The 17,321-nt window shown below is 38.3% G+C and overlaps 1 protein-coding gene across 1 annotated transcript in view; it reads left to right on the top strand.

Annotated features, from left to right (window-relative positions):
- The window catches only part of INVS (inversin), a 152,271-nt gene that overhangs the window by 82,296 nt on the left and 52,654 nt on the right, over window positions 1-17,321 (top strand). Inside the window, 5 exon segments of the mRNA NM_001003361.1 lie at window positions 1,668-1,777; window positions 5,567-5,738; window positions 12,102-12,257; window positions 12,720-12,949; window positions 16,974-17,080. Of these exon segments, the coding sequence (NP_001003361.1) occupies window positions 1,668-1,777; window positions 5,567-5,738; window positions 12,102-12,257; window positions 12,720-12,949; window positions 16,974-17,080 (775 nt within the window).

Genomic DNA, 17,321 nt, shown 5'->3' on the forward strand with positions numbered 1-17,321 from the left:
ATTTGGTTTTGAATTACCTAATGTTTTAGCAAGTTTCTTAGGTTCTACTAGTGGTTACTTTAAATTATCAAAAACTTTTTAAAACCTGAGTCAGAGTTAAAAGCAAAACTATATCTATCGATTTCCATTCATTTAAAAATGAGGGACTTAGCACAATTTACTTACCACTTTTTTAGTATTTGTTAATATAATCTGAAGTTTTTCCCAATTATTATGATGAATTTACTTTTTAAATCCCACATTGTGCTTTTTTAAAAATACTTTTTGCATTCAGTGTTATTGTCAGATTTATTATTTAGCTCTCATTTCAGTGTGCACTTTCATCCTTTTTTCCTTTCCTCTGCATTCTGGGAGGACTTGGCAAATTTGTCTCCATATCAATACATTGACTTTTTGTTCCATAAGTTCTGATTTCTTTCTGCTTTTCATAGATTGTATTTGAGGTTGTATTTTGGTTTCCTACTCTCATCCAAATTTCTTTGTATCTTGGTTTATTTTCTTTTCGCTTCCTTCCATCACCCTTTCATTTCAGACTGTGTCCTTCTTAGGATATTTTGTTTTATTTCTTAGAAGCTATCTCTTTGCACAAGTCAAGGATGCCCAACAGTGTCCTGAAATTTTCCTCTGGATCCTTCTCTAGATCATTTTCCAAGGTATGCACTTCATCTTCATGATGGTGTTTCTTTTTCCCCGTCCCATAGTATGTTTTCGTATTGCCTTTACTGAATTGTTCTCTTTATCTTTCAAATAAGGCATGTGTCTTGATGGCTTGCCTGTGATCCTACTTTTTTCCCATCCCCGAGAACTCCATCTTGGATCATACCCAGGAACAGGTAGATGAGCACAACTACCACTCAGATTCCCTTTTTCTGCCTGGATTTCAGTGTGTCCTTGTTCTGCTGATGTGACATCTCCATTGCCTGGGTCCCCAGTATGCTCAAACAATAGAATTCATGAAATTCAGGTTTCCAAATATGGAAAATATGCTATTCCAAATATGCTATTCCAAATATGCTATTACCAGGTTTATTCATTCTTTGATCTATGCATTTTGGAATAATGCATATTCCAAATATGCTATTACCAGGTTTATTCATTCTTTGATCCTTTCTACAGCTCCTTGCTTGCAGAAGTGCCCTGTAGATTACCTTCTCTGCCACCACCTCATCATTCCTGTCACTTGGTTCCTTGGACTTGTAATCACTGCCTAGATATGAAAAAAGTGGAGGAGGGAGGGTAGAGGAGATTCAGAGGAGGCCTCAGAGATCACAAGAGGATGTATTATGGATGGTCCTCCTGAAGAGCAGAAGAGAATAGCTGTGCAGTGCTGATTGGCTATATAGTGGAACCCAGGATGAGGGACAGTGATGGCAGTCAGGGTCTGGCTTCCCACCATTATTATAGTGAGGTCAAGGAATGCGATGAGCTGTACCTAATATAACTTTTTCTCAACCTAGCAATTACAATGACTGTCATTTCCTTTCTGATTGAAGCACTAAGATTTTAGTGTTGTGAGTGTTTGCCTCTGTTCTACATTATCATAATATTTTTGTGAGAAGTTGGAAGAGGCTGTACTGGGGGCTGCTATTCAGAAAACTTCCCTTTAAACAGATTACAAATTAAGTAGTCCTTTGATGTGATAACGGCCTCACTGTGTCTGCTTTCAGGCCATGCACAGATTGTCCATCTCCTTTTAGAAAGAAATAAGTCTGGAACCATCCCATCCGACAGCCAAGGAGCAACACCTTTGCACTATGCAGCTCAGAGTAACTTTGCCGTAAGTAAAACATGACAATTATCTTTTCCCTTAATTAAATTTTTATTTTGTCATCATTAGAAATTCATATGCAGTTGTAAGAAATATAATAGCAAGATCCTATATTCCCATAACCCAGTTTACACCAATGGAAACATCTTGCAAAACTATGAAACAATACCATAAACAGGAAATTGACATTCCTACAATCCACTGATCTTATTCAAATTTCAGTTATACGGGTACTCATTTTTGTGTCTGTGTGGCAATTATATTTTAACAGTTGCTCATACTCTTGGCTCTAGCTGAGATGCGAGGGATAGTCTTTGTCTTTGTAAAGTTGTTAGTCATGGGAAATTTTAAGACAATTTTTATATTAACTCTTCGGTGTAACATTTTGTTCTGTGTAAGTATATTTCATCTTCTGGTTAATTTTATGACCCTCACATTTTATATGCACTGTGTTTGGCCATCTGTAATTGTCCTGAAAGCAGTGTGCAAGTTCTTAGAACTAGTCTAGGCTTGGCTGGGATCCTGACTCCACTCTCTGCTGGCTAGATGACCGGCACAAATTTCTTTACTTCTTGAGTCTTAATTCCTTCATATGTAAAATGAGGATAATTATACCTTTTCTTTCAAGATGGGTATAAAAATTAGAGAAAATTTGTGACCAGTGCCTCATTAGTTTTTGTACCGAGCAGGTACTCAAGAAATGCAGTGCATTCTTACTATTGCTAGTGCTAATAGTATTATGCATTATACAGCTGAGAAAACCAAAATATGAATTACCATTTCCAAAGATATTGAATATTATTACTAATTCTTCCCTTGCCACCTTTTATAGTTTACAAAGCACTTTCTCATCCATTACTTAACTCGGTCCAGCCAGCAACATGATAACAGCTAGGCTGTTTCAGTTTCCTGAATAAGTGGCCACCAACAATTAGAGACTCATCCAAAGAGGCACATGTCAGAGCACTCACAGCTGATTTTACTGGCTTCTGTATGGGTATGTGTAGTGAAAACTTTGGTTTCATTAAATTAAAAGAATGCTATCAGCAGAGTGTAATTCCATCTTCCTGACCTCCTCAGTGCATCACTGAATACTCAGATTGCTAAAATATCTTATTTTCCTACCTAGTATTTCTCTCAACTGTAACTGTCTTCTTTCCTTCGTGGAATTTCTAAAATTTTATCACCTAGACTTTTGGTAAACTATTCTCTTCTAGTATCTCTCATTATTCTATTATCTCAGAAAAATACAAAATATATTTTGAGGAGGAACTCTTTTTTGTTCTAGGTAGTTAAGAAATTCACTGGCCCAGCCTAATCAACCTATGGAAATCAGAATTCAATTCATATTTCAACACAAGCCTGTGAGGGGACATGGCATCCCTAATTTACAGAGGAAGAAAACAAGGTTTTGAGAGATTAAATGACTTGGCCAAGATCTTGAACCCAAGTGTTAGATTCCAGATTTAACACATGCACAGATACCAGCAATTAAGGACTAAGCTATTGGGAGTAAGGAAGAATGACAGAACATGATGGATGTTCATTCAAAGAAATACTTGCTCTGGATGATCTGCCAATTACAGAGATGACTTTTAAAGAATTCTGCAAATTTCCTTAAGCTTTGTTTCTTTTTTTTTTTTTTTTAAGATTTTATTTATTTACTCATGAGAGACACCGAGAGAGGCAAAGACACAGGCAGAGGGAGAAGCAGACTCCTCACAGGGAGCCCGATGCAGGACTTGATCCCAGGACCCTAGGTTCACCCCCTGAGCCAAAGGCAGACGCTCAACCACAGAGCCACCCAGGTGTCCCTCTAAGCTCAGTTTCAAGCCCCCTTGATCTTGGACTATGTTTACCCATAGAGGCTCTAATTCCCTGTTTAGAAAACATCAACAGTTGGGCAGCCTGGGTGGCTCAGCAGTTTAGCGCCGCCTTCAGCCCAGGGCGTGATCCTGGAGATTCGGAATCAAGTCCCATGTCAGGCTCCCTGCATGGATCCTGCTTCTCCCTCTGCCTCTCTCTCTCTCTCTCTCTCTCTCTCTCCTCTCTGTGTTTCTCATGAATAAATAAAATCTTTAAAAAAAAACAAAACAGTAACATCAACAAGACCCACAAAACCTCTGCAAACATTCTTTCATTAAGAAAACATACCCAACAAAGATATATTTATGAATTAATGAAAGAAAAAACACCAAAACATCACCAGCTTTTAAAAACCACTTGCTTATTCCAATCTAGCATGTGCAAGGCATATACACTAGATCCCAGGAGCATGACACTGTAATGCCTCAGCAGCTCAACATTAAGTGATAAGACTAGGAAGCAGTGTGTGCAGCAGTTGAGTCCTGGGTTTTACTCCTATATCTGCCACCAAGGTTTACATGACCTTGAACCTAAACTTCTTCATCTGGAAAACGAAGGGTTGCATTAGGTGAGCCCTTGAATTTCTTCTTGCTTTAAAGTATTGAGTGTCAGTGCTTAATACATTTTTGGCCAGTTCACAGCATCCAGAATTTTTCTTTTTCTGAAACTGTTTTACTTCCATTCAAGCAGAAGGCTCTATGATCTCCCTAAAAGTTTGTAAGTATCTGGGGCTTAAGAAAAGAGGCAACTTAAAATGCTGTGAATATTAACCCCTGTTAAAATTGTTAGGCACTGTTACCAACAATAGCCAGATTGTGGTAAGAGCCCAAGTGTCCATAGACTGTTGAATGGATAAAGAAGATGTGGCATATATGTGATGGAATAGAAAAAAGAATGAATTCTTGCCACTTGTAACAATGTGGCTGGAGCTAGAGAGTATTACGATAAGTGAAGTCAGTCAGAGAAAGATAAATACCATATGATTCACTCCTATGTAGAATTTAAGAAACAAAAGAGATGAACATAGGGAGAGAAAGAGAGCGAGAGGCAAACCATAAAACAGACTCTTGACTGTAGAGAACAAACTGAGGATTACCAGAAGGGAAGTGGAGGGGATGGGCTAGATGGGTGATGGGCATTAAGGAAGGCACTTGTTATAATGAGCACTGGGTGTTGTATATAAATGATGAATCACTAAATTCTACTAAAACTAATATTGCACTGTATGTTAACTAACTGGAGTTTAAATAAAAACTAAAAAAATAAATAATAAAATAAATAAAATTGTTAGGCACTGTTAGAATTATTGTGGTTCCTAATTTTTGTGTGATTCCATAGAGGAAGGATCTTGCATATAGGAATTGCTAAATAAATACCTTTTTAAATGAATTTAACACTGCATTTCTCAGGAGCCACATATATTTATTAATAATAATACAATAAATACATTAAGTATTTTTAAATTGTAGTCACAAAACCACAACGAGAGAATGTATTAACTTTCTCTATAGGCATGGCTGAGTATACAGGTCTCTGCATGTAAAATGTCCGAGAAAACCTGTATCTTCATGTTTCTCACGACCCTGAATACTCGTTAGTCTTTTAACTGTCACTTCATCTATCAAAAAGTGACCTATAAAATTTTAAAACTTGATTGAGAATGATTGTTCTCAATTATGAGTATGTTGAATGAGGGAGTTTAGGTTATGTATTTGAAGTGCATGGAAACTAAAACTAATATATAAAGAAAGAGGATTGTTACTTTCAATGGAAATTGTAGTTTCATTATTCATAAAAAGATAATTTCATTTGATTCGAAGGCAGGGAAAAAATACTTTGGGTCTTAGCGGAAGTCACATATAACACTGGCTTTATTACCCAAGAAGATGCTACCCTCTTGTCTCAATTTTTTATAATGAAGTTTTCTTACAGGAAACAGTTAAAGTATTTTTAAAACATCCTTCAGTGAAAGATGATTCAGACCTCGAAGGAAGAACATCCTTTATGTGGGCTGCTGGAAAAGGCAGTGATGATGTCCTTAGGACTATGCTGAGTTTAAAATCTGACATTGATATCAACATGGCAGACAAATACGGAGGTACAGGTAAGAATTGGCGGAAATGCTCAGTTTGCTTTCTTCCGGGTTCCAGGGTGTGTAGGTGCCCTAAAACTTGTACAGTAGAGCCTTAAATCATTGTTCCTAATCTAATATTATTTAACTCTCATTTATACTTTTTAAGTTTAGCTTACCAGGATATCACTCCAAGGGTTTAATTTCCTCCAAGTTTGATGGCTAAAATTAGCCTATGTTTCTACCAGGTGAATGGTGGCATTAGGTTTAAAACCCTGGTTGTTCCTGGGGCGCCCACCTGGCTCACAAGGTTAAGTGTCTGACTCTTGGTTTTCAGCTGAGGTGCTGATGATCTCAGAGTCCTGGAATCAGCCCCACATCTGGCTCCACACTTAGCAGTTCGCCTGAGGATTCTTTCTCTCCATCTCCATTTGCTCAGGCTATCTCTCTCTCTCTCTCAAGTAAATAAATAAATAAATTTTTTAAAAATAAAAATAAACAGAACTGTGGTTGCTCCTTAGGCATGATTATGGAGGGACGCCCGGATGGCTCAGTGGTTGAGCATCTGCCTTCGGCTCAGGGTGTGATCCCAGAGTCCTGGGATTGAGTCTCACATCGGACTCCCCTCAAGGAGCCTGCTTTTCCTTCTGCCTATGTCTGTGCCTCTCTGTCTCTGTGTCTCTCGTGAATAAATAGAATCCTAAAAAGAAAATGACTATGGCAACTCTTATCATTTATCTTTGTGTAAAAAAAAAAACATAAACCTGTGACTTAAAACTATGCCTATTTAGTAGTTATCAATTATACTTTCAAAACTTTAGGATTATATTTTAAGGAATACACATATCTAAGTATGCTCACCAGTCTCACATAATGTGCTTTTCTCAGATTTGAAGAGCATTACTTCCTCCCAAATCTCTCATTTTGGGGATAACCTCCCATGACTCTTGAAGCTTCAGAGCTTCACATTAGATTTGCATCAAAAGCTCTCAGTAGATGCATCTTCCTATCTCTTTTTCTAATAAGAGAGCCTTTCAACTGTGCATTGGTTAATAAGAGAGATATGAATTTTTTAGCATTTGTTGTCAACTTGGAAGTCTACCTTGTGCACTGTATCCTAATTGCAAGTCAGAAAAAGAAAGGTCACACAATAGCACAACACAGAACAGAATAAAAACTCAGCTATGAGCTTCTCAGTGTTATGTTTTCTAATTTGTAGAAACATATAGTAGAGCCATTTGCACCTACCTGTAGTCCTGGATAAGATCTTTCTTGGTGGGGACGCCTAGGTGACTCAGTGGTTGAGCATCTGCCTTTGGCTGAGGGTGTGATCCTGGGTTCTGGGGATCAAGTCCTGCGTCAGGCTCCCCACGAAGAGCCTGCTTCTCCCTCTGCCTGTGTCTCTGCCTCTCTCTCTCTGTCTCTCATGAATAAATAAATAAAATCTTTAAAAAAAAAGGAAAAGAAAAAGGTCTTTCTTGGTCACCAAAACTACTGATGCAGCACTTGGTGGGGAGGGGGGATATACCTAATAATCTCCCTCCTTATACCTAAACCATCACCCCTTCTAAATTAATTTTTTAAGATTTTATTTAAGAAGAGAGAGAAGATAAGTGGAGAAAAGAGTAGAGGGAGAGAGAGGAGCAGACTCCCCACTGAGCAGGGAGTGCCATACGGCACTCGATCCCAGGATCCTGTGATATGACCTGAACTGAAGGCAGATGCTCAACAAACTGAGCCACCCAGGCACCTTAAATTATATTCTAAAGAGTTTTGGAGTAATATCAATTTTAATAAAGGCTTTAACTGTCAAAAGTATTTCTTTATCAAAGCTTCACAGTAGAGCTTAAGCTTCTTAAGAAAGGGTATAGCGCAGACATGTAGGACATTGGGTTTATAAATGGTCCGAACATTTCATTTTTTGTCAGACTTCTATTAGTAGGCAGCCTTTCACTTTATCACAAGCCTTGCTTTTAGTTTAACTTTTTCATGTATTTTAATAAAGTATGGCCAAGGATACTTCCATTCTTTTGACCAAAGGTGTCTTTTCTGATGTGCACCATGATTGGAGTTCAGACATAAATTCTTCTTAGACTCATTAATTCCCTGGCTCTTTTTCCTAAGATGATTTTATTATATGTCAGACATGCCTTCCTGACATTTCTCTGAAAGTGAGTTTCTCTCCATCATCCCTCTACAGGGTTCTTTTTCCTTCCCATGAAAAAAAGAGTTCTCATCAACAGCAACATACAGACGTTTGGATCTTGATTCAAATAAACTATTAAAAATTATAAAACCGAAAAAAATACTATGAAACTGTAAGGGAAGTATGGACACTTTCTGGATATTTGATATTACAGAATTTTTGTTCATGTGTTCTAGGTACAATAACGGGACTAGCCTTTCTTTGCAATGCCAGGGCCGGACTCTGCAGACCCCATTTCCCCATTGCCAGCAGGTGCCCTGCTAGAATCCTCCCATAGGGAGCAGTAGAGGGACACTGGAAAGCTGGAAGACCCTGACCACACCTTCCTGTTGGTTTGCTATTCTTGTTTGGGTTTCCTATTCCTGTTGGCATCATCTTGGTAGGGTCTTCTTCAGCACAGCAGTGGTCACTTGTTCCAATGGCGACAGTTAATTTCCCTGTGCAGTTTTTCCAGCACTCGCTGTACCAGCCCCAGAGCACCCACCTCAGAGGCATGAGCAGCAGCCAAGCAGAGCCCCTGCTCAGAGGTTGGAGTTTCCCCCCACAGGGCTCCTCTTTGAGGCTTTGAAGTTTTAATAATTCCATCTTCTTTTTTTCGTCCCCTCAATCCTAGAATTGTTGGCTGTTTTCCACACGTACAACCTCTGTGAGACCTATTGTTCCTTTTTTGCTTTTTTAATTCTTCAATCCATAGCTAACAATTCTTTCTGTTGAACTCTCTCTGTGAAAGTATCTGGCAGGGTTTCTGTCTCCTAAATAGACACCTACTGATACTGTGGTCGTGCCTTTTAAAAGCATCGTTGTCTTTGAGATATACTTACCAAAATATTTACAAATGAAAGGATCTGAATCTAGAATTTTATTCAAAACTGTTAGAAGTGGGGACAATGGATGGCAGTTAGATGAAACAGGACCAGCCATCTACTGATCATCCTTGAAGGTAGGTAATGGCTATATTAAGTTCACTAAGTTGTTGTTGTCTTTTGAATACACTTGAAATTTCCATTAACAAAAAGTTAAATAAAAAACTTTAGGGCTCCTATGTAAATTTATGATCCCTTCTAAGAGAGGGCAACAATAGTTAAATCTAAAGTTATTTTAAAGTACTGTAAATGCAAATAGTCAGAAATTGGGAATTTCATTTAACAAGATCATTAAGTCTATCTTTTGCTTAATTGGGACTTTGTGGTAGGTTTTTTTTTTTTTTTGACATTGACATTTATCTAAGCAGTATTTATTGCATACTGATACCCCACATCACAGAATTGTAGAATTTCAATATTAGAAGCTACCTCAAAATTAAATCTGGTCCAGCGTTTTCCAGACCGTATTTTTGAAAACAACAGGTTTCTATAGAGTGTTGAAATGTTGCCAAGGGGAGCGGGTACTTCAGTGGGTAACCCCTTCACCCCTGCTTTAGTCAGAACCACTCAACTCTTATCTGTTTTATGTGTTGAGTGTTTTCTAAAACTTCATTTGAGGCCAGATGTATTCTTATGCTCTTCAAATGTGAATCAAGTCACCAAACCATCATAGATATCGCACCCTTCATCTGCCTTATACCATTCTCATGAGCGGCCTGTCAGCTCCAATATGAAAAACCCACTACTTCCATCTGAACCTAAGTCCGTTCTTCCTTATACCAAGCCCAGATTCGTCAAAGTGGATGTCCCACTCTGTACTGTCTTCCACATGGCAGCACTTCAGATATTCGAAGTCTCTCACACTCTTTGAATCTTGTCTGGGCCAAACTAACATTCAGCCATGCAGATCAGGGTCCTCAAACCCAAGTGCATGTAAGCATTGTGAGGGTGTTTGTCTAGGGACAGATGCCCAGACTACAGAGACAGGAATGCTATGTTGGATCCTGTACATCTTATTGACTCGCCCTCTAAAATAGCTTCTAAACCTTTCTGCTTCTCTCCATCTCCGGTCCTGCCACCCTCCTTAAAGCCAGTAGCATCTTTTACTGAGACTCCTACAAAAGTTTTAGCTGGTCTCCCTGCTTATTTTCTATTTTTTAAAAAAGATTTTATTCATTTATTCATGAGAGACCGAGAGAGAGAGAGAGAGAGAGAGAGAGAGAGGCAGAAACACAGGCAGAGGGAGAAGCAGGCTCCATGCAGGGAGCCCGACGCGGGACCCGATCCCAGGTCCCCAGGATCCTGCCCTGGGCTGAAGGCGACGCTAAACCGCCTAGCCACCGGGGCTGCCCTCCCTGCTTATTTTCTAACCCACTACAGTGCCTTCTCTTCCAAGCAGCTAGAGTGATCTGATTAAAGCACAAGTCAAATAACATCACTCACCTATTTGAAGTCCTTCAGTCTTCGTCAGTGGGACCTGGGTGACCCCTTAGGATCTGGCCTTCTCTACCTTTCCAACTTACTTCATTGCACTTCCTTAAGCACAAAGTCATTTCTGCCGTAGGGCTAGCTGTTCTCTTTGCCCAAACTACTCCTTCTCGAGATCTCTACATAGCTGTCTCTTTATGATTGCCATCACCACCGATTAAAATGGACTCCCAGTCACTCTGAGTATCAAGATATCTTTTGTTACTCCAATTATTACCATTCATCACCATCTAATACTTTCCTGTTTATTCAGTTTTTGTTTTGCTTCTCCCAACCTTATCTATCTTGTTCTCTGCCGAACACCCACGTTTACATTCATACCCAGCCCATAGGAGGTTCTCAACAAATGCCCAGGAATCTGCACTTTTATGGCATCCTGGGTTTGGTCCATGGATCACACTTTATGAAAGAAACATTATTCTAGGCATGACAGGGCCATGATACTTAGAAAGAGCTGGCCCAGGCCTCTAGACAGTTATGTTGGCAAACTCAGAATTTAAAGAGTGATGTATTTTTTTAAAGATTTTTTACTTATTTGTTCATGAGAGACACAGAGAGATAGGCAGAAACATAGAAGGCTGATGGGTACCATAGGGATGTACCAGAAATCTTGGGATTCTTGGGATATCACTTCAGAGTTCGCAACAGCAAAAGCAAAGGGATTCTTTGCATTGTCAGAGTCTTTACTTTTATTTTAAAGATTTTGTTTATTTATTCATGAGACTCAGAGAGAGAGGCAGAGACACAGGCAGAGGGAGAAGCAGGCTCCCCATGGGAAGCCTGATGTGGGACTTGATCCCAAGACCCCGAGATCACGACCTGAACCAAAGGCAGATGCTCAACCCATGAGTCACCCACGTGTCCCTAAAGAGTGATGTATTTAAACAGAAGTTAAAGAGTAATCCAGAGTAATGGCATAAGTCAAGCATTGGTGTGGAGTAACATAGGCTCAGGTCAGTATAACCTGAAACCCACATAGAGTCAAAATTACTCTTTCAAACCCCATACAAAGGCACCAGAGAAGAGACCACATTCCGTCTCAGATTTTTTTCTCCAATGTTGAAACAAATTGCTGTTTCTTAAATTGGGCCCCGAGGAAATGAGTGGCTTGCATTTGGAGCCATGTTGTATGGAAAATGCACTCGCTGCAGTGGGATGTGTGTACCCTCAGTACCACATGGGTACACAGACCTACGGCAGGAATAGCACGGCTAAGCAGCTGAAGGGCCGGTAGATTGACACTTCTCGTCACACCAACCCTCGGGCATATGCTTATCGAGTGGGTTGGTGGGCAGAATTGGCTGTGTCACTTAAATCATTCCTCTTTGTCATTTTTTGTTCCCTTATCCTCTTAGAGGGAGGAAAAGATAATAAAGTTGTAACCGAGGAAAGGAAAGCATTTCAGACCATCAGGAGGAAAGGAAGAAACAGTGAGATGAGAAAGGTGGAAGGAAAGGGGAAAGGTGTGAGTAGCAACTATGACTAGAAAGGAAGACTGAGGGACACCTGGGTGGCTCAGTCGGGTAAGCATCTGCCTTCGGCTCAGGTCAGGAGCCCAGGGTCCTGGGATTGGGCCCCCATCAGGCTCCCTGCTCAGGGGGGAAGCCTGCTTCTCCCTCCCTTTGCTGCTCCCCCCACTCGTGCTCTCTCCCTAATAAATAATTAAAATCTTAAAAAAAATAGACTGAAATATCTAGAAGTGAACAATAGAGAATCCTTAAGATTAAATTGCATTTAGCCAAAATGACGAGGACATCAGAAGAGGAAAAGGCACAGTTAGAATAAGAAGAAGGTGAAGTTGTTATCAAAGAGTCCTTGCGTTCTTTCGCTCCCTTTCAGCTTTACATGCTGCTGCCCTTTCTGGCCATGTCAGCACTGTGAAATTATTGTTGGAAAATAACGCTCAAGTAGATGCCACTGATGTCATGAAGCACACTCCACTTTTCCGAGCCTGTGAGATGGGACACAAAGATGTGATTCAGACACTTATTAAAGGTTGGTTATTAAGAGTGGCTCTAGCAAGTCACTCTCCCAAGGTAGGCATTCTTGCGGGCACCGTTTGAAACCAGCTTACATAGCAGAGGGCTGCCTGGGTGGAAGGATGGAGGGAAAAGTGGTGTTTCCACCCCCTACACACACCTGCTGTGTGTGTGTCTGTGTGTGTTTGTGTGTGTAAACCTGCTGTCCACTAGGAGCTTCACCTGTTGGCAGTTGTGTGATTTTGGAAAAGCCACTTCACCTGCCCAATCCTCAGTTTCATTTTGTATAAAAGAAAAATGACCCTGGCCCTGACCAACTTATGGGCTCATTGTAAAAATCTGAAGTAGGTAATATATACAGATGCAGTGTGCTAAGAGGAAAGCATTTAAGGGACTGTTGTTACATTTTTCAGACTTCTATTCTTTTTGATCAGCGCTCTCTCTATTGGACATTTTCATGATATGTTTGCTTTTTCAGGTGGAGCGAGAGTAGATTTAGTTGATCAAGACGGACACTCCCTTCTACATTGGGCAGCACTAGGAGGAAATGCTGATGTTTGCCAGATATTGATAGAAAATAAGATCAATCCAAACGTGCAAGATTATGCAGGACGAACCCCTCTGCAGTGTGCTGCATACGGCGGCTACATCAACTGCATGGCAGTGCTCATGGAAAATAATGCAGACCCCAACATTCAAGACAAAGAGGTAGAAATTCTAAGTCTTTTTTATGTTGTTTGCTACTGGGTGTTTGGAGTATTTCTTTTTCATTAACTAAAATAAAGCAAAACAACATTTTGCCAAATAAAGGGATCACTTACAAACTTATAAGCTGAAAACGAGTTTTATTTTTCTCTATTTTCCTTCTAGTTCTTGTCCATATATCCATATACACTATAACAAAGTCATAATACAGAATGGGACTAATTTTATAACTATGACATGTGTATGTATGTGTATACATATGCATATATAATATTTCACAAACCACATTTTGCCTTGTTCACTTAAAATTATCACTAGTATTTTCTCATTTGGTGTATAACCTTCTGCATAATCGTAGATGCTGAGTATTCCAAGGTTCTAGGAACTTTATGTTGAATGACTCATCCAATCCTCACAGCAGCTCCTAAAGGAGTTGCAGTTATTATTCGTATTTATAGGGAAGAAAAGTGAAATTCCTGGAGCTTACCCAACTACACTACAAGGTGACAACAGGGTCTGGGTTGTTGTGGGGAGTCAGGGTCCAAACACTGCCTGTAACCCCAATTTTAGAATTAAGTAACTTCCTATCGCTGGGTACTTTTTTGTTATTACAGATCATGTTTCATTAATCATTGTTGTGCATTTAACTTTTCTTATTGTTTCCTTAGAATAATTTCCCCTGAGATTATTTATTATTGGTATATGAATGTGATTGGGCTCTGATATATACTGTTGACATGATTTTTAAAAAGATTCTATTTATTTATTTATTTATTTATTTATTTATTTATTTATTTGAGAGAGTATGCATGCACATGAGCAGGAGGAGGGGCAGAGGGAGAGGGAGAGAGAGAAGCAGACTCCCCACTGAGCACAAAGCCTGATGAGATGAGGGGGAGCTCCATCTCAGGACCCTGAGATCATGACCTGAACCAAAATCAAGAGTCAGTCGCTCCACCATCTGAGCCACCCAGGCGCCCCCATCCAACTGATTTCTAAACTATGTGGGTTAATATCCACTTCCTCAGCTATGTAGTACTGTATTGACTTCTCTCAGTTTAACCAGTATTGACTTTTGTTGCTACTATAATTACATTAAGTCTTCAAAAATACTAGCATATTATGTTTTCCAAGCCAGAAAATATATTTTCTATTAATTCATTCAATAAATATTTATCAAGATTGTTCCTATATGTAAAAGTAACATAATGAAAAACATGTAAAATATGGTCCTTGTACATATGTTACTAGAAATGAATCTTTTGTAATCTGTAGTACCTTTTACTTTTTTTTTTTTACAGTTTCTTACAGAAGCTGGCTTACTAAGCTGACTTACAGAAGTAGCTTACTAAGCTCCTTTCCAGTTCTATTTAGTTTTTATGTATACTGTTTTGGATTATCTGCTATAAATATCATTTCATTTGTGAATAGTATGCCTTATTGAACTAATAACTCCAATACAATGTCGAATAGAATTGATAATAGTTGACATCCTTAATTCATTCTGGCTTCTCAAAGGGAAAGCTTTAAATATTTCCCCATTGAATATGATATTTGCTATAGGTAGAGATATTTCTAGCTACTGAGAATTGAGTTTGTTTATTCACAATTAGCTGTTTTTGTCAGATACTATTTCTGTATCTTTTAACATGATCACATGATTTTTCACCTCTTTGCTCTTGATATGGTGAGTTAAAAAGAATCAGGAAGTAGTTCCTCTTATTCTCCTAAAGAATGTGTGTGGTATTGATACTACATTTTTCTTAAATGTTCGGAAGAAAAAAAAATGTTCGGAAGAATTCCCTGGTGAAGACATCTGGTCTAGGGATATCCTCTGTGTAAAAAGTATTAAAAACTGATTCAGTATCACTTATAATTACAAGACCATTCAGATTTCTAATTATTTTTTCCGTTTTGGTAAATTACATTTTTTGAGAAACATATCCATTTTATTAACATAGCAAATGTATTTGCATAAAGTTGGTCATATAATTTATTACCTTTTTTATGACTGTTGGACATATAGTCATTTCCTCTTATTCATTTCATATATTGGTAATGTGTATCATCTCTTTTATTTTTTTTATTTATTTTATTTTTTATTTATGATAGTCACACAGAGAGAGAGAGAGAGAGGCAGAGACATAGGCAGAGGGAGAAGCAGGCTCCATGCACCGGGAGCCCGACGTGGGATTCGATCCCGGGTCTCCAGGATCGCGCCCTGGGCCAAAGGCAGGCGCCAAACCGCTGTGCCACCCAGGGATCCCTCTTTTCTTTTTAAAAATATTTTTCATCTTGTTCATCTTTTCAAAGGAATAACTTCTTTGTTGATTTTCTATATTTTAAATTGTTTACTATTTCATTGGTGTTTACTGTTTATTATTTCCTGCCATCTACTTTCCTCAGGTTTGATTTACCAATTTTTTTAAAGATTCTTTTGATAAAAGTTTAAATCATTGATTTTTTTCAGTATTCATTTCCAGTATATGTACTTAAGCATGCTTCTTCTAAGCACTGCTTTAACTTTATCCTAGAAGTTTAGGTAAGCTCTACCATCACTATAATTCAGCTCAAACATTTTCTAGTTTCTATTTAGATTTGTTATTTGACCCATAGATTATTTAGCTGTATATTGTTTAATTTCCAGGCATTTGGGCATTTGCTCATTATCTTTTGGTTAATGGTTATATCGGTTTCCTCTTGCTGTGATAACAAATTACCACAAACTTAGTAGTTTAGAACAACACAAATTTATTATCTTACTGTTCTGGATGTTAAAAGTCCAAAATGGGACTTAATGAGCTAAAAATCAGGGTGTTGGCAAGACTACATTCCTTTTGGAGACTCTAGGGGAGAATCTCTTTCTTTCATTTTTCCAGCTTCTAGATACTGCCTTCATTCCCTGGCTTGTGGCCCCATTCCCCCATCTTGAAAGCTAGCAGTGACTGCCTGAGTCTTTCACATTACTCTGACACTTGCCTCCCTGCCTCCTTCCTTTCCTTAAAAGGACCCTTCTGATTACACTGGGCCTGTTCAGATAATCCAGAATAATCTCCCCATCTCAGGTTGCTGATTAGCACCCTTAATTCCATCTACAATCTTTATTTACCCTTTCCAGTAACATAAAAGAGTTACAGATTCCAGAGATTAGGATGTAAACATTTTAGCAAAGGCATGCATTTATTCTGTCTACCACACTGATTTGTAACTTTACTGTGGTCAGAAAACAGAATAACAGTTATTTTATTTTATTTCAGAATTATTTTAATCCTTCAAAGTCCTTTGAGGCTTTCTTTGTGACCCAGTATATATGAATTGCTTTTGGAAATGTTTTATGTACACTCGAAAAGAATGCCAATTGTGTCATTAGTTGGATGCAGCGTTTTATATGTATCACTTGGTTCAAAGTTTTTTACTGTGTTGTTCAGGTCTTCTGTATCTTTACTCTCGTTTTATTTATTTGTTCTATGACCTATTATAAAAGATGGGTTAAAAATCTCTCACTGTGATTATGAATTTGACCATATCTCCTTTTAATTTTGTCATTTTTTGTTCTATATGTTAAAAGCTGTGTTATTAGATGCATACAGATTTAGGATTATTACATTTTCCTCTTTGACCCCTTTAAAACTGTGAAATATCTATCTTGTATTTCTAGTAATGCTTCATGCCTTCTTTATCTTTCATAATATCGATTTTTTTTGAGAATACAGGCCATTTATTTTGTAGAATCTCACTCAGTTTGAGTTTGCCTTATGATTCCTCATAATTCAGTTTAAGTTTTACATTTTTGGTTGGAATATTATACAAGTGATATTGAATCCTTCTCAGGGTATTACCTCTGGAAACACATGATGCCTCTTTACATGATATTAATTTTGATCACTTACTTAAGATACCATCCATTTTCTCCCTTTTTATAATTAGGTAATTTGGGAGAATTGTTTCTATTTTTTAGTTAGCATAAATAACTATGTGTCCAAAAATACCTACTCCAGATATATCTGATTTTTGTTCATGCTTATAGGGAAGAACAGCTTTGCACTGGTCCTGTAACAACGGATACCTCGATGCCATTAAATTACTACTAGACTTTGCTGCTTTTCCTAATCAGATGGAAAACAATGAAGAAAGGTAAGCTATTGATAAAAAGAAAATAAGAAAGTATTGTTGTCCAACTCACCTCCTTTCTGCTACATTAAAAAATCTCAAGTTGAGATACTCGTTCAAAAGTACTAAGTATACTCATAAGGAAATGCTACACTAAGAAATCCTAAACCAGAAGAAAAGAGCAAAATTTCCATCTAGTGTTGATTTAGAATCATGGGATTTTTAAAGTTGTTCAGAACTTTAGGTTTACCTCTGGCAAGCTCAC

The sequence above is a fragment of the Canis lupus genome, chromosome 11 (genome assembly GCF_011100685.1).
Source record: "Canis lupus familiaris isolate Mischka breed German Shepherd chromosome 11, alternate assembly UU_Cfam_GSD_1.0, whole genome shotgun sequence".
NCBI classification, from domain to species: Eukaryota; Metazoa; Chordata; class Mammalia; order Carnivora; family Canidae; genus Canis; species Canis lupus.